General features: G+C 43.2%; 1 protein-coding gene across 44 annotated transcripts; it reads left to right on the top strand.

Annotated features, from left to right (window-relative positions):
* Positions 1–2,560: 2,560 nt before the first annotated feature.
* Positions 2,561–22,465, top strand: Mhc (myosin heavy chain). 44 transcript variants are annotated; one of them, XM_074100386.1, is made up of 25 exons: positions 2,562–2,854; positions 3,357–3,500; positions 4,922–5,106; positions 5,536–5,731; positions 6,176–6,239; positions 6,316–6,414; positions 6,753–6,856; positions 8,347–8,484; positions 8,763–9,032; positions 9,662–9,832; positions 11,423–11,602; positions 11,930–12,089; positions 12,420–12,478; positions 13,416–13,503; positions 13,770–13,887; positions 14,686–14,803; positions 15,520–15,656; positions 15,901–16,027; positions 16,412–16,621; positions 17,295–18,181; positions 18,933–19,011; positions 19,477–19,722; positions 19,826–21,661; positions 21,747–21,788; positions 22,029–22,465. In XM_074100386.1, the coding sequence occupies exons 1-24, from the start codon at positions 2,648–2,650 to the stop codon at positions 21,768–21,770; spliced, it is 5,847 nt and encodes a 1,948-aa protein (XP_073956487.1). In that variant the 5' UTR covers positions 2,562–2,647; the 3' UTR covers positions 21,771–21,788; positions 22,029–22,465. The 44 variants fall into 44 exon arrangements, with proteins under 44 accessions (XP_073956464.1, XP_073956484.1, XP_073956463.1 ...); XM_074100363.1 differs by lacking the exons at positions 6,753–6,856; positions 14,686–14,803; positions 18,933–19,011; positions 21,747–21,788 and adding exons at positions 7,692–7,795; positions 14,232–14,349; positions 18,667–18,745 and having other exon boundaries at positions 2,561–2,854; XM_074100383.1 differs by lacking the exons at positions 6,753–6,856; positions 9,662–9,832; positions 12,420–12,478; ... (1 more) ...; positions 18,933–19,011; positions 21,747–21,788 and adding exons at positions 7,692–7,795; positions 9,313–9,483; positions 12,798–12,850; positions 14,232–14,349; positions 18,667–18,745 and having other exon boundaries at positions 2,561–2,854.
* Positions 22,466–22,603: the final 138 nt, after the last annotated feature.

Raw genomic sequence — 22,603 nt, 5'->3', positions numbered from 1 at the left:
CCCGTTTCGTCCCTTAGGCGTAAAACGCTACTTAGGGGACACTACTCTACTACGAACTCAGACTCCAGCTCCGCGGTGTGGAAGGCAAGGGCAGACCACCACACTATTCTCCCAAGAAAGTCGTCATGCGAAGGTTCACTGCTGGTCCTCAAGTGACGACCACGACCACCCAGTCAAGAATGTATATAAGTACAAGTAGTGACGTAAAAAAGAAAACCTAGCACTTGTATTGATATACTTAAGTACCTAGTTGTGACTCAAGTTAGACCCATAGCTATTTAAACAACTACTTATGTAGAGTTGTCCTGGAAACGTAAAGTTGCAAAATCAGAAGTTATTGAATGAAAAATCTTTTTCACACCTTGCATTCAGAGTAACTTTACTCCCTGACGAGAGGGATCAAAGTGCAGCTTTTCTGTTCAAGGCTTTTCTAAGTTTTATTTTTGCAAATGCAATTTTTTTGAAGTTGATAATTGTAAAACCACGTCATTTTCTATGCTAGTTGCTCTTTTATTATATTTAGAATTGTTTTTTTCTCAAGTTTCTTAATGCTTGGTGTGAAAAGTAGTATGAGCCACTCGAGAGCAAAATTATTTTCATCTTGGGCGTTAACGCTTGAATCCCTCGCTAGGCTCAGGATTCTACTGTAGAATGCTTCGCTACATTTTGGATTCAATATACCGCCCTCGCCGTAAATACATCATTTTGCTCCCTTTGACACAAATAACTGTTCTTAATTAGTGTCATTAGTATTTATTTGTTTATTTATTTATTTATATACATTCATGTCATGTTCATTTATTTAATAATATAGATGTTACATGATTGGGTTGTAGGTGCATGACACCCTGATAGGGTATATAATGTCAAATAATTTCTTAATCTATTCTATAATAATTACAATTATAATGAGTATTTCATAGCACATTAAATCATTAAATCATCATTAAAGTAATTTGATATTTCATGTCAATGTATGTACACATAATAATTAAATAGCAAGCAATGTCAAGTTATAGAAATTAAAATTACAATATGAACCAGAAAACAATTTATAAAAATAAATAAAATGTTGGAAATTAAATCACTGTTCAAAATTTAAAATTTGGTATGAAAATTAGTTAATGTAATCATTCCTTTGGTAAACGTATTAGATCATCCACGTAAACGCATTGGATCACTCCAATTACTATGTTTATAGCACTGATTGGAAGTATTCGTAAAAGTCAAAGAGCAGTAGCTATTCAAATGTTTTATTGCCCATGAAAGTCTCAGCTATTTTATCAGCCATCCGACCCGCCCTCAAGTCAGTAAAATATTTTAAATTAGTTGAGAAACGTCGGTTACTAATATTCCGCGTTATATTCCAGTATTTTTACGTATGAGTAAGTTATGGGTAAACATTTCATCGGCGAGTTTGCTTTTAATTTATAGCTCCTGGACTAGCTGGCCAGTGTCTGATTTAAAAATGCATTTTTAAGATACTCTGGAAAGTCGCCGTTAAAGTAAATTTAATGCAATGAAATGACTGATCGCTTTGATCATGTTCTTGAGACATAGATAATGTTATCAGTTAAAATAATTAAATTTGTTTAGAATACAGCACCAGATAAAAAAGCTATTGGGTACATTTAAACGGCCGTTCAATAAAAATTTAATTACTATTATTTTTAACGAAGCACCTGTTTTTGAATTGCATTATTTTTATAAATATTCATTCAACCAAACATTACGGCAAATATTGAAAAATAGGTCTACAATTGCCAGCACTCTTTATTTATTTTTGTTAAATAGAATGCAACGTTTTCTTTACTTATCCATCAGTAACCTGTTCCTGAAATGCATGCATTGTGTGCGCGTGCGCCGCCCGCCCGCGAGCGAATGAAAGCTTAGATCGGCTGAAAGTGTAGCGGCCGGGGCGGCGGGCATCCGCCTAAAATGGGGAGATCGGGCGGCCCGGTGTCGTGTTCCTGGTATAAAAAGGAACGGCGCCCCCCGCCGCCGGTCAGAACGGCTTCCAACGTGAGTACGCGCGCACGCGGCCCGTGCGTCTGTGAAGTGCATACATCCGAGTGCATACGATAGCGAAAGTGACACGTCAGCTGTTTATCCGGATTGTGGTGAAAGTGCTGGATTGTGGCGGTTCTTGGTTCAAGGATAGACAGTGCTTATTGGTTTTGGATTGATCGATGCGATCGGCAAACGATTTGGAGACGTTAGAGTTGAAATTGTTTTTTTGAAAGGATTCGGTAACGTAGTTTAAAAAGGACAAGAGCTTTTTCTTTGGAAAGGCTATTTTGAGAAATTTGATGAAAGCAATAAGTCTGATCGGGTTATATCTTATCTGAATCCAATTGACCCATCAACCAGCACCATAAAAGACAATAAACAATCTGATAATCGGCTGGCGTGGCTCCAGCGCATTCCGCGTGACGTAACGTGGGATCAACGTAAAAAGGCGGTATTACGCAAACGTGCGCGTTGGCACGGATCCACGCGCGCTACTCGGATTACACCCACAAATAGACGCACGCGCCAGTTCCGTCCATCCCCCCTCGGCCGCGACTAACGTCCGCTGTGTTCGCAGGAAGGCTCAGGGCTGCTCTCGTGTCTCGACTAGCCCAGAAGTCTCGTTAACCCTCCGAACATGCCGAAGCCGATCGTTCAAGAGGGCGAGGACCCCGATCCAACCCCGTACCTGTTCGTGTCTCTCGAACAGAAGCGCATCGACCAGAGCAAACCATACGATGGCAAGAAGGCATGCTGGGTTCCCGACGAAAAGGAGGGTTTCCTCCAGGGCGAGATCAAGGCTACCAAGGGCGAACTGGTGACCGTCAGCCTGCCCGGTGGCGAGGTATATTGTTCAATTATTTATGATCAGATTTAACGCTTTGATTACAGATACTATACTACCAAAGAAACTATACTATCAAAGAAGTTTACTGTTGAAATTTGTAAAAGAGTCAGAGTTGTATTCAAGTTTGAATGAAGTCGAATGCCGATTCCAAATCAGAGCGTTAAATTTGATATTTTGAAATGATTTTCTACCATAAAACAGAATTTGATTTTGATCCGAAGCTATACAGTACATTTAAAGCTAGTTTATGCCTAAAGTATACATCAACTTTAACTGATCTTAAATGAGCAGGAAAAGACATTAAAAAAGGAACTCCTCTCACAAGTAAACCCACCGAAATTCGAGAAAGTCGAGGACATGGCTGACTTGACCTATCTGAACGACGCTGCCGTGCTGCACAACCTCCGGCAACGATACTATGCGAAACTTATCTATGTAAGTAGGCGCCCCAGGCGCCTTTTATTTACTATAGCACTAATATGAACATCTTTCCCCGCAGACGAAAGACTTCAAGAAGGATCTTGTAGGCCAGGTCAACCCGCCCAAGTACGAGAAATGCGAGGACATGTCTAACTTGACATACCTCAACGACGCTTCGGTTTTGTATAACTTGAAGCAGAGATATTACCATAAGCTTATCTACGTAAGTCAGGAGCCAGGACGGCCAGGAGTTGGAGCCTTGCAGTGTGCATGCCAATATCCCGAACCCTCTCAAATCTAAGTAGACACATTAGCCCCTAAGACATAACTTAACTTATATTCTTATCGGGAATCGAATTCAGAATTTTCAATGAACTTATTTCTGAGTACTTTTTTTTTCAAGATATCCATCATCAAACTCTCGATTAAAATCAACCTTCTGTTATCGTTGCTCCGATTGGAAAGTTACCAAGCTCAATAGATCAATAGCTGTCCATGAAGCGTAATTTGTCTTGGACCGGCCTTATTCATGTATAAATAGTGCGATGGATATCAGAGTGTCTATTTTGGTGTTTGTTATTTCGGTCGCGCTCAAACTATGCAAACTGCTGCCAGATGATCTAATCTAGCGTGGTGGCAAAAAATGATGCCGTCAGGTACAGGAACATTTGAAATTGTGCAAATGGTCTTACGTCCGTATAAAGTACCTAACAAACGGAAGTTAAGATCGTCTAAGTGCCCTAGAGAGGCGTAATGTGTCTACATATCCCAGTTTTACTTTTTCAAAGATTTCTCTTTCTATTGTACCGGACTTGAGCCCTCCTACACAGGACAAGTCGGTGAAATCGTTCGGCGATGGCGGAAAAGTGTGTGTTTATTCATCTTGAACTGTTTCTTTGTTTTTGTGTGTCATGGTTCGTTACTTTGAGAGTAATGGACCCTGTTCTTCGCAAGAAAGGTATCGTTACTATACCCCTTGCAAAATTGTTGGACTTCATCAGGTTGTTTTTGAATTTCGATGGTAAAATTATCATCAAGCTCCAGAACAATACATTTATTAAGTCAACCTGGGTGCCTTATGATATTTTTATCATTTTTAAACACAGAGATTCAAAGTATCAATACAATACTGTCTTTGTGTTTGCGTGTTTTATTCATGTTGCGTGTTTTATTATTGAAAAATAGTTTTTGCTAATCATTCATGAAATTTTCCTAAATATTTATTACGCATAAAATCTTGTTTTGATTATCATGGCCTGCTAGCTGAAACATCGAAAAATAGTAAATAACGAAAGTAAAATGAACCAATGTTATTTTTATTAATAATTGAGTACACGGTATGATGAGCAAAAACTACGAGTGAAAATCATCATTTTATCGAAGTGCCCTTTTCTAACATCATATTATTATAAATGTGTCTTACAAAACAAACAGTATAATATCAAAAGCAAAACGTATTGTAAGATTTTTTTGTCCAGCTAATGAATCAATCACGTTGAAAATATTAAAGCTCTGCAAAATATTAGTACCTGAAAAAGTTGTTCTACGTAGAGAAAACGAAGTAACAACATCATCATCACCATCTAGCTTCTCATCGTCACTCGCACCATCAACCTCATCTAATTTACTATTGTGTTCTTCTAGACGTACTCTGGTCTCTTCTGTGTGGCTATCAACCCCTACAAGAGATTCCCCGTGTACACGACCCGATGCGCTCGCCTGTACCGTGGCAAGCGTCGTTCGGAGGTGCCACCCCACATCTTCGCCATTTCTGACGGCGCTTACGTCAACATGTTGACCAACCACGAGAATCAATCTATGTTGATTACGTAAGTATGAAAAAACTAATTTGTAACCAGTTAATTTCTTGTCGAACTCTGTTGGACCTAAGAAATCGCTGTTGTCATTTATGGGTATAAAAAAGTAACGTGACAACTGACTCACACACGACACATACCCTAAAACACTGGAGCTGGAGACAAAATTTGCCATAAATATTTCTACAAAAGGAATTTTTGCAAAATTTCCCGGGAAAAAAAATATTTAAGAAAAGGAAAACCTATTGATAAACGATTCATACTTGAAAAAAAAACAAAGTGTTCTTTCTTGGGGACAGTAAGATCGAACATATATTGTGTTTTAGATAGGCAAAAATTTTCTCTGGCCACATCAGAAAAAAGACATATAAAATCATGCGTACACCCACGACTATCTTCAATATTACGTACACTAACAAAATTATTTCCTTCAACCCTCAGTGGTGAGTCTGGTGCCGGTAAGACTGAGAACACGAAGAAGGTAATTGCATACTTCGCCACCGTCGGTGCTTCCCAGAAGAAGGACCCCAACCAGGAGAAGAAGGGATCTCTGGAAGACCAGGTCGTCCAAACTAACCCTGTGCTTGAAGCCTTTGGTAACGCCAAGACCGTCCGTAATGACAACTCTTCTCGTTTCGTAAGTATTCTAAGTCATTACTCTTTTATATCTGAAAACTCTTGACTCCCTTCAAAATCTTGAAAACATCTACAAGTAAAATTTAAATAAGAACTTCTCTTTTAAGAAGTATTTCAATACATCAAGTCATCAACGTAAAGTGATCGTTTTCAATTTGATCAATAAGCCGTGTAAACCCAGAACTGTTTATGATTATTGGGTTAATAGTGAATATTAACAGTGATAGGTAGTTAGAAATAGTTTGAAAAAATTCGTTCTGTGACTCACAATTACCCAGCAATTGTATTTAGTGGTAAATTCTGTGTTACAACGGGGCTTTTTCTAGTACTTAAATCGTTTTGTATGGCCAGCTCCCGGTTATCATGCCCCAACTTTTTGAACTCAATCCTCTTGCGGCACACGTGAGTTTTACACTGTATCTTTACTGACTTTGTCTTTGCCCAGGGTAAATTCATCCGTATCCACTTCGGCCCCTCTGGAAAACTGGCCGGTGCTGACATTGAGACCTGTAAGTTCTGCTACATCTGCACCATCATCATTATCTTCTCTGACATGTATTGTCATTAATTCATTTTCTTCTTCAGACCTGCTGGAGAAGGCTCGTGTCATCTCCCAACAAGCGCTTGAGCGTTCCTACCACATCTTCTACCAGATGATGTCTGGCTCCGTCCCTGGACTTAAAGGTGCGTATGCGACACACAAGACATCAATCCTTATGAAATTTGTCTTAAACTTTGAATCGATTTGAAATAAATATGAAATTAAAAGCGGATTATATAAACAATGTCTTGTCTGATAATGATAAGACTTTCAGAAACAGAACTGTTATTCCAAATCATCTTTTGTTTTACAATTTTGTTTATTTTTACAAATTTTACTACTTTACCGACATGTCATTCGTTTCAAAAAATTTCACTGTCCGAATACCACATACATGTACTTCATGACACGATTTATCCACATCAATCCTACGCAAACCCCATTCAATTGATAAGTAACGTGTGTTTTTTACTGTATGTAGAGATATGTTTCCTGTCGAACGACGTATACGACTATCATATCGTATCGCAAGGAAAGACCACAATCCCGAATTTAGATGATGGAGAGGAATGTTTGTTGACTGATGTAAGTCTAGCCTCCCAACAAACTGGGAGGGCTTTCGCGAAACTACACGTTTTCCAGTGTTTGCTTCCCGTCCGACTGCCCCGCTATTTGATCCAGCGCTGGCGGCCGGACCATCGTGCCTCTGAACTAGCACGACAAATAATTTGGCTTAAAAGTGTTCCAATAACTAGTTAAGATACCACCGTGGTACAGTTTGTTTGCATACCAATTACTAAATATGACTGTGATTGGTGTCCTCTTATAGCGAAGTGCCTTTTGTCTAACGACGTCAATGACTACCACATCGTCGCGCAAGGCAAGACTGTTATTCCTGGCCTTGATGACGGCGAGGAAATGAACCTTACTGACGTGAGTCCAGAATACGATCACTGGCTCATTTCATTCTGTAGTCTTCAATTCATTTCTTCAGCTGTATCTTTCGTTTGCCGCTTTGCTTACGGCAGAATGTGTCTGCCGGTGTATGTGTGTGTCAGATCGGAGCTTGGTGTTTGCAGAGGTGACGATGCTAAGCAACCACATCTCGGACTATCCCCTTATAAGTCAAGGGCAAACACGAATACCCGGCGTCAACGACAGCGAGGAGTTGATACTGACGGTCGTAAGTCAACCTGCCCATGAGGCAGCCCCGGTATTCAAGCACTGGACATTAAGCAAATCTGACATGCACATGCTCGCCCCCGCATTGTCCAGAGCTTTTTGCACAGTTTGGCAATCCATCTCACCCCCACACAGGTCACGTAACACGTGCAACACGACAAGGACGGTTAGGGACAATTGGACAGCGTCATGCACTGTGGAATAAATATTGTACTGATGATAGCGTTTTATCCTACAGAAAAATGTATTTTGTCCAACGACATCTACGATTACTATAACGTCTCCCAGGGTAAGATTACCATCCCCAGCATGGACGACGGCGAAGAATGCACCTTGACCGATGTAAGTGGTATGCGGGCTCGTTTGAGGGATTCAACGGAAAAGCTACACGACGAGCTACGTTATCCTGTTACCAAACCATTATCTAGAACAGTAATGGTCTGATAGAAATTAGATTCCCTTAAATTCGAAGCCAAAGGACTGGATGAAAATAGTTATTTAGCTATAGTAATTAAGGTCATGTAGAAACAATATAGTTCACGATCCTACTTGCCCACGCACTTGATCCAGCATTAGATCCCGTGCACCACACCCAAAACTGAAGCCTTATTGTTGCCCGCCTAATAAGCAATAACGCTATTTTTTTTCTTTTACTAATACATAATTTTTATTGTTTAGTTTATAAGACAAATCTTTCTTCTAAAAGATTCAAAATATCTTACAATTTTTTCTCTTTCTATAGGTAATATAAAAATGCCCCTTTGTGAAAAGACTCTTCAATTTCATAATTATATTTTTTTATATAATTCTTTCCACGTTTTAATTAAACCAATTTTCCCCGTATTGTGACAGTCTGTATTATTCCGAATCTAATATGTTTTTTGGTATTGTAGCAAGCTTTCGACATCCTTGGTTTCACCCAAGAGGAGAAGGACAATGTCTACAAGATCACCGCCGCTGTAATGCACATGGGTGGCATGAAGTTCAAGCAGAGGGGTCGCGAGGAACAGGCTGAGGCCGATGGCACTGAGGCAAGTTGATAATTAAATTATGTAACACTCAGCTTTTCTTACCCATACAAATACACAGACGTACTTGTGAATATTGTCATTACTTCTCACACGTTAAGGTTTTTGATTTTTAAAGACGAAATTTTTAGAGTTAAATCAAGTCATAAATATTGAGTTCCAGAAACTGAACACCCCAGGAGTAATTATTTAAAAATGTCTGATCTCCATTTTTTATGACTATCACCCGGAAACTACGTTATACAGAATGAAAGTTTTTTATTATAAATATCTAATTCCAGGAGGGTGAGAGGGTTGCCAAGCTCCTTGGCGTCGACTGCCAGGACTTGTACAAGAACTTGCTTAAGCCCCGCATCAAGGTCGGAAACGAGTTCGTCACCCAGGGTCGTAACAAGGACCAGGTCGCCAACTCCGTCGGTGCCCTCTGCAAGGGTGTCTTCGATCGTCTCTTCAAGTGGCTCGTCAAGAAGTGTAACGAGACTCTGGACACCAAGCAGAAGAGGCAGCACTTCATCGGTGTACTGGATATTGCCGGTTTCGAGATCTTCGACGTGAGTATAGAGGGAAAGACTTAGGCACATCTTTTCAATGTGAAGATGATGCCGTAAATGTTTCGAGGAATTTCACAAAATCGGTTCCTTAAAATTACGATAAAGTATTCATTTACAAAGTGAACACTTTGTAGTCGTTTAATATGTAGTTTTAAGCATATATTTTAGTTTTAGTTAAATGAAAATATTTATTGTAGTTACCTAGTAAGTAGTGAGTAGTATTTTTTTTTTCAAAATTTATTAGCATTTCTTTTGTGTTAATGATTATTTGATTTCATAGTACAATGGGTTTGAGCAACTTTGCATAAACTTCACAAACGAGAAACTGCAACAATTCTTCAACCATCATATGTTTGTATTGGAACAAGAAGAGTACACACGAGAGGGCATCCACTGGGAGTTCATTGACTTTGGAATGGACTTATTGGCGTGCATAGACCTTATCGAAAAGGTACACTGAGTGAAAAGCACGCTCGGTTGGAAGCAGTTCTGTGTTTAGCGTTAAGCTTATAGATCTTAGTACCATCTGTGCCCTACTAACTAATCTATTCGTAAGTGTTAACGGCAGCCAGTCTATGTTAACCATATTTTCGTGTCGATTTACGTGGGTTTCCTATTGTTTATAAAAGTACAACGGTTTCGAGCAACTCTGCATTAACTTCACCAATGAGAAGCTGCAGCAGTTCTTTAACCACCACATGTTCGTACTCGAGCAAGAAGAGTACAAGAAGGAGGGCATCAACTGGGCGTTCATCGATTTCGGAATGGACTTGCTCGCTTGTATCGATCTGATTGAGAAGGTAATAGTCGAAGCAGTTGCGCCGGAACTGACCCGTCGACGCAGGAACACCGAGACGGGATAGTTTTCGACATCGTTTTCGTCATCACCCTCCGACTGGCAGGGCGTCATACGTAGGGACTAAAACAAAACAGCTGCGGAATGTAATCCGTAGTCTATCCGTATCTAACACTCTTGACTTAACATTCCACGTTACTTATCTCCCTGCAGTTCAATGGTTTTGAGCAACTCTGCATTAACTTCACCAACGAGAAACTGCAGCAGTTCTTTAACCATCACATGTTTGTGCTGGAGCAAGAAGAGTACCAGCGCGAAGGCATCGAGTGGACTTTCATTGACTTTGGCATGGACCTCCAAAATTGCATTGACCTTATTGAAAAGGTAGTTGGCGGAAACGCAACGACGAGCGCTTGCCTCACGCCACAGGATGCCCGAAAAAAGTAAACTAAGACTCCTCCGATTTCATTTCAATCGAACGGGTCTTACTTTATTCGAGCACCCACCAATGCAACTTACTGTGTTTTATGTGTTACTATTGTGTTTTTTTCTGTTTACATGTTAATATCTTCTCACACTTCAAACGACAAAACGGACTCGTATATATTTCAGTTATTTAACAGAAAACTTCGATTATCTTTTCCATGTCTCGCGGTCCAGATGAATGGGTTTAATCAGCTATGCGTTAACTTTACCAACGAAAAATTACAGCAGTACTTTAACCATTTTATGTTCGTGCTAGAGCAAGAGGAGTACGAACGTGAAGGGATTCAGTGGACCTTTATAGATTTTGGTATGGACCTTCAAGCGACCATAGAGTTAATAGAAAAGGTATTAGACTTCAGTCAGCTTGGTGATAGGCGCGATTAGACGAAGCTTCGGGCTGAGAACGACTTCCCGCAACAAGTATATTGTTTGCTTCAACCTCCGCACGCACAGACCTTTTGAGCAGTTAAGGCTATGGCCACAGAAAATCTAAAAGTAGATACCCGCGATTCAATACCTACACCGCTGACAGGGCCGCACACTTTAAAATACAAGTATTGTCTAGTCTAATCCGTAACGCTGCATATTATGAAATATAATTGGTAGCATTAACTGCTTGGACTACATTGGTAAACGTAAAAATTGAAGTAATAAAATATAATAATTACTTAATATGTTCAATTGTAATAAAATATAGGCTTTTTAATTCCCACACGCAAAATGAGTAAAACACACGACAATACTAATGCATGTCGCTTACTCGATAACGCATAACTTTTAAATATATTGTTATTATATTAATTCTAGCACTTGACCTAGAACTTATTTTTTTTATCCCATATCAAGACGGTTGAAAGTTTTCTATATTACAATTAAAAAACCATTTTCGTCATCGTCAGAACAGATCCTTATTCATTAATGACATAGAAGTAATTCTACAGAATCTAGACCAATTTGATAATTGAGAAATGATCCCATATTTTTTTAAATCCAATTAGAATTTTTAGTTAGATATTTCGTTTTCCACCCGAGTAAATTCATGCAAATTCTAACAGCAGCTTTTCAGAACCCATGACTTCGTGTTCTAACTCTACCGGTCCGATTACAGCCCATGGGTATCCTCTCCATCCTTGAGGAAGAGTCTATGTTCCCGAAAGCCACCGATCTGACCTTCGTTGAGAAGCTGAACAACAACCACTTGGGCAAGTCGCCCCCGTACCTGAAGCCCAAGCCTCCCAAGCCCGGTTGCCAGGCTGCCCACTTCGCCATTGGCCATTATGCCGGAAACGTGAGTATTTGTCAAATATGTACCTTCTCTAATTGATAATGGATGACTCCACCCGACCAATTTTGGTCCCGGTAACCGCTTCAACTTCTTATCATTACGGTGCTGATGGGCAGCAAGAGGACTAAAGTAGCCAATTTTGTTTAATATACATATATTAGTGTGCTACGGATGCAGGAACCTTGTGGACTTTATGTCCAGTCCCAATTTTTGTTTCTTATATCTCAACATTAGACCAAGATTCTCCCTAATTTCTCCAGCATTCGATACAAAACTGATGCGTCGAGTTTAATGTTCATTTTTATAACTGACTATGCACTCGTGGAATAGGTCGGCTACAACATCACTGGCTGGCTTGAGAAGAACAAGGACCCCCTCAACGACACCGTCGTTGACCAGTTCAAGAAGGGTCAGAACAAACTTATGGTCGAGATCTTCGCTGACCATCCTGGCCAGTCCGGTGGTGCTGATGCTGGTGGCGGCGGCAAGGGTATGTAGCAGCATACAATTTAGAATCAATAAATTGGAATATATTCATATTTTTACAATAATTAAATTGAGATCTAAAAGTCCTCTAGCAATTCAGAAACAAAGAAGATTACCAGGTATCATGAGCTGGACAAATACTTCTGTGAACATATCGCACTACACATCATTTTTCAGAAACGGATAATCGACATCCGAACATCAAAATCAAACTCACATCGATATACTTCAATGATCTACGGATCACTCACATTTTCATCGCAACAATTATTCATCCTGTACCACTGTAATTTTATGAAGATTATTTTTCATTTACACTTTTTAACAAAAATAGGCGCTGGAGGCAAGCGTGCCAAGGGTTCTGCCTTCCAGACCGTATCATCGCTCTACAAGGTGAAATTCAATAGAATGAAAACACATTTGCTTCAATGCCTTCATCGTCGCTTCAAAGTATCATCCTTCACGCTAAAGGCTGACCCTCGTATGAATCAATATCAACCACCGATCTCTGCTCTTCATTCATGTCTCAGCAAACGATCGGTGGTACGCAGAGTCGGTCTTCCACGCTTTCATATTCGTTGTCAGTTATGTTTTACAGCACAGCTCATGTCGCCGATTATGTCTGGTTAGCCGCCGAGTCTTACTCCCTTCCACTGATACGCTATTGTGAACGTCGTACTAATATTTGCTTGTTTACAATGTACATCCATAGGCGGTCGCGGTAAGAAGGGTGGTGGTTTCGCTACTGTCTCCTCCGCTTACAAGGTTCTTAAAATTTATTATATCGATTTGTTTTTATTTATTCACCTAACTGATGTGGTTTATCAAGTTCTACATCAGTCATAATAAAAATTGTAGTACTTCAATTATTGTGGTAGATGTTTGATAATGTAAGGGTAACAAGAAATTACCTCTCGTTTTTATGATTTTCGATGTTGTCACTTTAACATGCACTATAGTGTCATAGTGTAGATGCACTGTGGAATTCGTACACCGCACAGCGCATAACGAGCCCAGAAACGTACCGTACGATTCGCTGCTGGGTGTATTAAGCTTTGTGTGTCAGTGTGTGTGTCTTAACCCTAGAATTGTGTGGTTTTATTATAATTTTCATCTCATTTCAGAAATACTTCTATGTATATTCATGTCCCATTGAGTGTCTCTTTTTGATATATTTACGAAGACATCACTTCTATTAAACATACATGAAATAGAAGTGATATTTAAATCAATGTCATTTTATAATGTTACATTTCGTTATTAGTTTTCGCTTTTTGTACTACAGACAACATATGAAATTCTTGTATTCTGACGGTTTTTATACCCACAGGAACAACTTAACAACCTGATGACGACTTTGAGGTCGACCCAGCCTCACTTCGTACGTTGTATCATCCCCAACGAGTTGAAACAGCCTGGTAAGTAATTCAACACAAACAATAAAATTCGTGAAATACAAATTTAAACTAACTACAATGATCACAACATGAGAAAAAGCGTTTTTAAAAATAACTTTCGCAACATCATTAGGACATTGACAGAATGCAATAAACATAATAATATTAATAGCAATAGCAACGTGATGAAAATAAACTAGGAAACTAAAATTGGACTGGAAGGAAAAAGGTTTGCAACAAAAGTACTCGTAATGATCAAACTTCATTGTGACGTCATTGTCCACCAGGTCTCATCGACTCTCACCTTGTGATGCACCAGCTGACCTGTAACGGTGTGCTTGAGGGCATCCGTATTTGCCGTAAAGGTTTCCCCAACAGGATGGTCTACCCCGACTTCAAGCTCCGGTAAGATTCGCACCAACTGCAATGTCATACAAAAATAACTCGAGAATTTTGAACACTATCAATTCCGAAGTTTATCACTCTGTTTTGAAAAGGATTAAATTTATTTTGATACTGCGGTAGCCGAGTCAAAACAAATTTTCTTTTAGCACTGGAATTTTCTGGAGTGACTATTCTGGTAGCTCCGCTGACGCATCTGACGTCATCTTAACGGTCTTGCATACTTTACAGGATATGAGTAACACTTCTGGATTCATTTAACCATTGTTTATGTTTATTTGCAATGTATCATCGAACTAAATCTGTCAAAGATCTAGTTTACTAAATTTTTATTATTCAACAAACAGTTACATGATTCTTGCGCCTGCCATCATGACTTCCGAAAAAGATCCTAAAGAGGCAGCTAGGAAGTGTCTAGAAGCAGTTGAACTTGACCCTGAGAGCTATCGTATCGGTCACACCAAGGCAAGGATATTATGGGGATTAGAATGGTGTTAGCATGAAGAAGTAGTAGTACCTACTCGGAATAAACTCTAAAGAATAGAGTTATTTTATCCCTTTCTTGACCCTTTCATTCTATTTAGGTCACAGATTTTGCCGAAGAGTTCCCAATCCCGATCGTTGTACTTAAACCACTGCACTTAAAATGCACTATACCCTGAACTGTATACAATGTGGTTAACGTTACGATATTTTCATGTACACCATTTATACCTTACCTGTCTTTATCCAGCACGCTCTATCTGTATTTTATATTATATAGACATTCCCTCATTGTGTGGATATATTTTGATAATGTAGCTACAAGATCCTGGCCCCTCAAGCAGTGGAGAAGGAATCTGATCCTAAGAAAATCGCCCAAGTTATCCTGGACGCCACGGGCTTGGATGTCGAGTCGTACCGTCTCGGTCACACCAAGGCATGTTCATCCGGTTGTGTAGCTAGCAGCTTCGGAGAGCCTTGAGAGCTCAGCTTCGTCATATTACGAGCACCATTTGTTAATGGCATTGTAATATGACCTGTAGACCTTAAGCAGCTTTACAAGAGCCCTCGCGACAAAGGCTCCTGTTTGGTTTTCCCTATCCTTTATACACACACACACACATACACTGTTATATTTTTGTATGCTCCTCAAACGCAGATACAAAATTCTGTGCCCGAACCTGATCAAAGAGCCAATAACGCCAGAGAAAGCCACCGAGAAAATTCTCGAGCAAACCGGCTTGGACTCGGAGTCTTTCAGACTCGGGAAAACGAAGGTAGACGTAGTGCATGCCTAACAACAACACAAACACAACTTCCGAAATTAATTACTCTCAAACTATCTCTTTCTGTATCGTCCTTTTATTTGTAAATGTGTAATATTGTGTACGGCTCGTTTTTATATGTATTCCATGCCATGCCGCTTAATAAAATATCTCAGTGTGTTTTGAGATAATTGACGCCAAAATCCTTACTAACATTAATTGTGTTATAGCACCAAAATTTTAATCGTTAAATACTGATGTTTTGGAACTTTATTATATCGTGTTTCAAGCAGGTCTCTGGGCCATGTCTTAAGCACCTCTGGTATGTACTGTATGTTTACACACTTGATACTCCCAAGAACTTGCCTTGACTTGGTGTTGTGTTTAGGTGTTCTTCCGCGCTGGTGTCCTGGGTCAGATGGAAGAGCTGCGTGACGACAGGCTGTCCAAGATCGTGTCTTGGCTCCAGGCCTACATCCGCGGTTACCTGTCCCGTAAGGAGTTCAAGAAGCTGCAAGAACAGAGGTAATATATACAGAAGCAACCCTTGAACTTTTCGTAGCCGTAAATCTAACTTGTATTTCTACTTCAATTTCAATGATTTATTTTAGATTCGTTGATTGCATTTTTGCAGCGAACTTTTTTTATACATGAAAGGATAAGGAGATAGGATATTTATATAAATTAACTTCTTCCTAGTTTATTCTTCGGTATTTTTTTTTGATAATCCCTTGTTAGGACTTAACTAAGTGGTGATTCCGATCAACAGGGTCGCCCTCCAAGTTGTCCAGCGCAACTTGCGCAAGTACCTGCAGCTCCGCACCTGGCCGTGGTGGAAGCTGTGGCAGAAGGTCAAGCCTCTGCTCAACGTCAGCCGCGTCGAGGATGAGCTTGCGGTAAGCATCACTCACCGCATTAAAATGATGGAGCACTCTGACCCAATAAATAATCAAATTTAGAGCGTGAATCAACCACGTAAATAGCTGCCGGCCGCGCCCACCTGCCGGTTACGTGACACCGCACCTGCCGCGGCCATTTCTGGAATACCTTCCCCCCACCCCGCTCACCTAGCTAAGTAATCACGCGCGTGGGCGGCTATCGCTCGCTGGAAAACTCCAGCACTCATGTCAGTAGTTGGGCGGCCGGCCGAGCGCGCACCTACCTTTACGAACGAACCAACATTCCTTGATTGCAAACGATTGATGTGATCGGTTAATAAGATGGCAGCGATACATGTGTCGGAATGGGACGGTGTGGATAAAAATGTGGTGGAATTGCAGAAACTCGAGGAGAAGGCTGCCAAGGCCCAGGAGGCGTTCGAGAAGGAAGAGAAGCTTCGCAAGGAGCTGGAGGTCCTCAACGCTAAGCTTTTGGAGGAGAAGAACGCGCTGCTCGGCAGCCTCGAGGGCGAGAAGGGATCGCTCAGCGAGGTGCAGGAGCGCGCCGCCAAGCTCCAGGCACAGAAGGCCGACCTGGAGTCCCAGCTTAGGGTGAGTACAAACTTAAAGCTATTCCGCGGTTTGATCGGGATATTAAAACGGCGTTAATTGATATTAAAAGGGTTTTATGAGCCCTTCAGCGAAATGACCAGCTTTAATTATGAGTAATATTTTTTTTATAACTATAATTTCTATGAAAGTTGAAGTTGAGAAAGAGAGAGAAAGTTGGCGTTAGGCAGTCGATCTTGCAGAAATGTTAAAGTGACAGTGATGAATAATGCTAGGCTAGATCAACTGAAATAGCTACAGGAATTTAGGTTACAAATACTTAGCGCGCTTAAATAAATAACGAGCTTAATTAATTATTTTAGTTAATTAGCGAGTCGAGATTCCTGTGGTGAGGTAATGCGGTAGAGACATACTGCGTTACAAGCCAAATATGTACCCGCAGACACTGTTGCAGGGAAACATGCTTCGTTTTCTCACGTATTTCTTTAAATAAACACAGCTTTGTTTATACGAAAAGCAGCTTGAAGAGTTTAAAAATAAATTGCACGTCTGCAGGTTGCAAGATTTTATTGCAAACCATTAATTGCTATTATTTGCCGATAGACAGAAACCAGACGTGTTTAGAGGAAGTGCGAAAGCGATTAAACTAATTTTGAGTTTATTTCTTTAAATGTTTTTCGATTCGGAATACTGATTCGGCCTTCTGTGACTGTAGGACACCCAGGACCGCCTGACCCAGGAGGAGGACGCCCGCAACCAGCTGTTCCAGGGCAAGAAGAAGTTGGAACAGGAGGTTTCCGGTCTGAAGAAGGATGTCGAGGACCTCGAGCTGGCCGTCCAGAAGTCCGAGCAGGACAAGGCCACCAAGGACCACCAGATCCGCAACTTGAACGACGAGATCGCCCACCAGGACGAGCTCATCAACAAGCTCAACAAGGAAAAGAAGATGCAGGGCGAGACCACCCAGAAGACCTCCGAGGAGCTCCAAGCCGCCGAAGACAAGGTCAACCACCTCAACAAGGTCAAGCAGAAGCTTGAGCAGACCCTCGACGAGCTGGAGGACTCTCTGGAGCGCGAAAAGAAGCTGCGCGGAGACGTCGAGAAGCAGAGGAGGAAGGTGGAGGGCGACCTCAAGCTGACCCAGGAGGCCGTCGCCGACCTCGAGCGCAACAAGAAGGAGCTCGAACAGACCATCCAGCGCAAGGACAAGGAGATCTCCTCGTTGACCGCCAAGCTCGAGGACGAGCAGTCGCTGGTCAGCAAGCTGCAGAAACAGATCAAGGAACTGCAGGCCCGCATCGAGGAGTTGGAAGAGGAGGTCGAGTCCGAGCGCCAGGCCCGCGCTAAGGCTGAGAAGCAGCGCGCGGACTTGGCTCGCGAACTTGAGGAGCTCGGTGAGCGCCTCGAGGAGGCCGGTGGTGCTACCTCTGCCCAGATCGAGCTGAACAAGAAGCGCGAGGCTGAGCTGAGCAAGCTCCGCCGCGACCTGGAAGAGGCCAACATCCAGCACGAGTCTACCCTCGCCAACCTGCGCAAGAAGCACAACGATGCCGTCGCCGAGATGGGTGAGCAGCTCGACCAGCTCAACAAGCTCAAGGCCAAGTAAGTATATTTAAAACCTTCTTTATAATATAACTTTCAATAAAAATGAGGTGTGTATGTATGTTTGTATTCTGTATAAGATGTGTGCAGAAAATTGTAAATACATTGAAAATAGATCAATGAAAAAATGGACAGGATATAACTCTAGGCATAACTAAAAGTAGGACTTCTTAGAACTGTGCGCCAAAAATAACATTCCCATTACGTGGCAAATCTTATAAACACCGGCATTAGGCAGTTTATAAATATACCCAATTTTATATTGGTGTGATGGTTTAGAATCCACTCTCGGATAAACGCAATGGAACGGTTTGGTTTGGTTTGGAAACGGAATGGTTTTCATTGTCAAAATGATTTCGGATTTACCTATATAGCTTTCTTTAGACTAGAAATTTTCAAACTTATGAGAGGTGTATGTCTTATTCGATTGGGGATGTATACACAACCAAAGGTCATGGGATTTAAACTCTTCTGCTGCAATCCAGGGCAGAACATGACCGAGCGGCATGCTACAACGAGCTAAACAACACGCGCGCAGCAGTTGATTCGGTCGCACGCGAGAAGGTAACATGTCTCCTTTAGGCATGTCTACCGTGAACCTGCATGGCCCTCCCCAAAGTGGAACAACCCACGAACTAAAGTGGAAAAACCCACGAACCAAAGTCGATCATCCTACGACTTGAACCACGACACACCCCACAAACACACGAATAGGATTGATTGTTATTAATTGTTTTTGTAATCCATCCAGGGCTGAGAAGGAACGCTCTCAGTACTTTAGCGAAGTCAATGACCTTCGCGCTGGTCTCGACCACGTGTCCAACGAAAAGGTATTAAAACAAGAACAGCGTCCAGCTGGACCTCGCTTCGCTTTCGCCAGAATAGTACACACAACACATAAGACACGTCAAGTAACCAACCAAATAACTACTCATCCTAATCGCAAAGAAGCTAAGAGCGCTTTGATATTATACTAACCACCTGATGAGTGAAATAACAATAAAACCTAATAATACTTAACTGATGAAAAAAATTGCAAGAGTGACAATATTAACGAATTAAAATTCCAGAACAACATTTTTATTATAATTATAAATACATCGTTAACTAATCAAACCATTTTAGATTATAACACACAATACTATCAAAGAATAAGTTTCAAAAAATATTCCAAAGTAGTCTAAAAAAATATCGTCATCTTATTCCTCTCCTCAATAATGCTAAATATTTTCACCAAACAATGAACTCCTTTTCACTATCATTTCATCCATATAATATATACCATTCTCCTCCAGGCTGCTCAGGAGAAGATCGCCAAGCAGCTGCAGCACCAGCTCAACGAAGTCCAGGGCCGCGCTGATGAAGCCAACCGCACCCTCAACGACCTTGACGCCGCTAAGAAGAAGATGTCCATCGAGAACTCTGACCTGCTCCGCCAGCTGGAGGAGGCCGAGTCCCAGGTGTCGCAGCTGTCCAAGATCAAGGTGTCGCTCACCACACAGCTCGAGGACACCAAGAGGCTCGCCGACGAGGAGGCCAGGGTCAGTACCTATGCATTAAGAAGTTTATTTCTACTTTCATATGGAAAATAAACCAGGCTTCGCTTAAGTAACAGTACCTCAATATTTATTGTTATGTCAACAGGAACGCGCCACCCTTCTTGGCAAGTTCCGCAACCTCGAGCACGACCTGGACAACATCCGCGAGCAGGTCGAGGAGGAAGCCGAGGGCAAGGCTGACCTGCAGCGCCAGCTGTCCAAGGCCAACGCCGAGTCCCAGCTGTGGCGCTCCAAGTACGAGTCCGAGGGCGTCGCCCGTTCCGAGGAGCTCGAGGAGGCCAAGCGCAAGCTGCAGGCCCGCCTCGCCGAGGCCGAGGAGACCATCGAGTCCCTCAACCAGAAGGTCGTCGCTCTCGAGAAGACCAAGCAGCGCCTCGCCACCGAGGTCGAGGACCTGCAGCTCGAGGTCGACCGCGCCACCGCCATCGCCAACGCCGCCGAGAAGAAGCAGAAGGCCTTCGACAAGATCATCGGCGAATGGAAGCTCAAGGTCGACGACCTCGCCGCCGAGCTCGACGCCAGCCAGAAGGAGTGCCGCAACTACTCCACCGAACTGTTCCGTCTCAAGGGCGCCTACGAGGAGGGCCAGGAGCAGCTCGAAGCCGTGCGCCGCGAGAACAAGAACCTCGCCGACGAGGTCAAGGACCTGCTCGACCAGATCGGCGAAGGCGGCCGCAACATCCACGAGATCGAGAAGGCCAGGAAGCGTCTCGAGGCCGAAAAGGACGAGCTCCAGGCCGCCCTCGAGGAGGCTGAGTCCGCTCTCGAGCAGGAGGAGAACAAGGTGCTGCGCGCGCAGCTCGAGCTGTCCCAGGTGCGCCAGGAGATCGACCGCCGCATCCAGGAGAAAGAGGAGGAGTTCGAAAACACGCGCAAGAACCACCAGCGCGCCCTCGACTCCATGCAGGCTTCCCTCGAAGCCGAGGCCAAGGGCAAGGCTGAGGCCCTGCGCATGAAGAAGAAGCTCGAGGCTGACATCAACGAGCTCGAGATCGCCCTCGACCACGCCAACAAGGCCAACGCTGAGGCCCAGAAGAACATCAAACGCTACCAGGCTCAGATCAAGGACCTGCAGACCGCGCTGGAGGAAGAGCAGCGCGCCCGCGACGACGCGCGCGAACAGCTGGGCATCTCCGAGCGCCGCGCCAACGCTCTCCAGAACGAGCTGGAAGAGTCCCGCACGCTGCTGGAGCAGGCCGACCGCGCGCGCCGCCAGGCCGAGCAGGAACTGGGCGATGCGCACGAGCAGCTCAACGAGCTGTCCGCGCAGAGCGCCTCGCTCTCCGCCGCCAAGAGGAAGCTCGAGTCCGAGTTGCAGACCCTGCACTCCGACCTGGACGAGCTTCTCAACGAGGCTAAGAACTCCGAGGAGAAGGCCAAGAAGGCCATGGTCGACGCCGCCCGTCTCGCCGACGAGCTGCGCGCCGAGCAGGACCACGCCCAGACCCAGGAGAAACTCCGCAAGGCCCTTGAACAGCAGATCAAGGAGCTGCAGGTCCGCCTGGATGAGGCCGAGGCCAACGCGCTCAAGGGAGGCAAGAAGGCCATCCAGAAGCTCGAACAGAGAGTCCGGGAGCTCGAGAACGAGCTCGACGGCGAACAGAGGAGGCACGCCGACGCGCAGAAGAACCTGCGCAAGTCTGAGAGGCGCATCAAGGAGCTCACCTTCCAGGCCGAGGAGGACCGCAAGAACCACGAGCGCATGCAGGACCTCGTCGACAAACTGCAGCAGAAGATCAAGACGTACAAGAGGCAGATCGAGGAGGCCGAAGAGATCGCCGCCCTCAACTTGGCTAAGTTCCGCAAGGCGCAGCAGGAGTTGGAGGAGGCCGAGGAGCGCGCTGACCTGGCCGAGCAGGCCATCAGCAAGTTCCGCGGCAAGGGACGCGCGGGGTCCGCGGCGCGAGGAGTCAGCCCGGCGGTGAGTTCTCTTCCACCACTTTTCGAGTCTTAAATCTTACTGCTTCTAGAATTCTGCTATAACTAAACTGTGTTCTTTCATCCAGGCGTCCGTTAAAGGGCGCGTATAAGTGACCACGGAGTGAGATGTAAGTGCTCTCTTACCCCCACGACGACAGGAACGGTCGTCGCGCTAACCCCGAGCTAAACCTATCCATAACAGGATGAGATTTATAAGCGACGAGAAAGCTAAAAATTGGTCGTAGCGTAGTGACTTTCCAAATTTTTTGGTAAATCTCAAGTAATGCCTTATACCGTCCGGCATGTACCCCGCATGTCTCTCCCAAGGGTGCAGTGTCAGTATTTAATGTATGTTTGTCTGTTTGCAGCCCCAGCGCCCGCGCCCCGTCCACGAAGGCTTCGGCACCTTCCCACCTAGGTTCGACCTGGCGCACGATGATTTCTAAACGTTCCACAAACCAAAACGGACTGTACAGATTTTCGTTGTTAATTTAACATAATTTTTTTATACATAGCAGTAAATACGCGTGAAACGAAAAACTGTAAATTTACATGTTAAAACACCAAAAAAAAACTTTATACACTTTATTATTCTAATCTTTTTACGAAAAGCTATTTTGTAACTTGTTGATATTTATTTATTTATTGCTGAGTATGTATCGAGAGTGAGGGGCGGAGGGCGGGCGGTGCGGGGCCGCGACCTTCGAGACACGCCTACCAGCCCCGCACCGGCGCCCGCGCCGCGCGCCCTGCCGCCCTCTTGACATCTAATAAAGCGATATCGTTGTCATAAAACATTTACAAATGCTGTTTTCATTTACAATTCCTACATGCCCCCTTCTGATGGTTATTAAGATGGGCTATACTGCCCAGCCCACATAATTCTAAGATATTGGTTATCTACATGAGAATTCTTGCATCACTTCAGTCCTTCATTCTGGTT

This window comes from Choristoneura fumiferana, chromosome 17 (assembly GCF_025370935.1).
Source record: "Choristoneura fumiferana chromosome 17, NRCan_CFum_1, whole genome shotgun sequence".
Taxonomy (NCBI): domain Eukaryota; kingdom Metazoa; phylum Arthropoda; class Insecta; order Lepidoptera; family Tortricidae; genus Choristoneura; species Choristoneura fumiferana.
The sequence above is the reverse complement of the archived record's forward strand: the minus strand, read 5'-3'. Positions and strand labels throughout refer to the sequence as shown.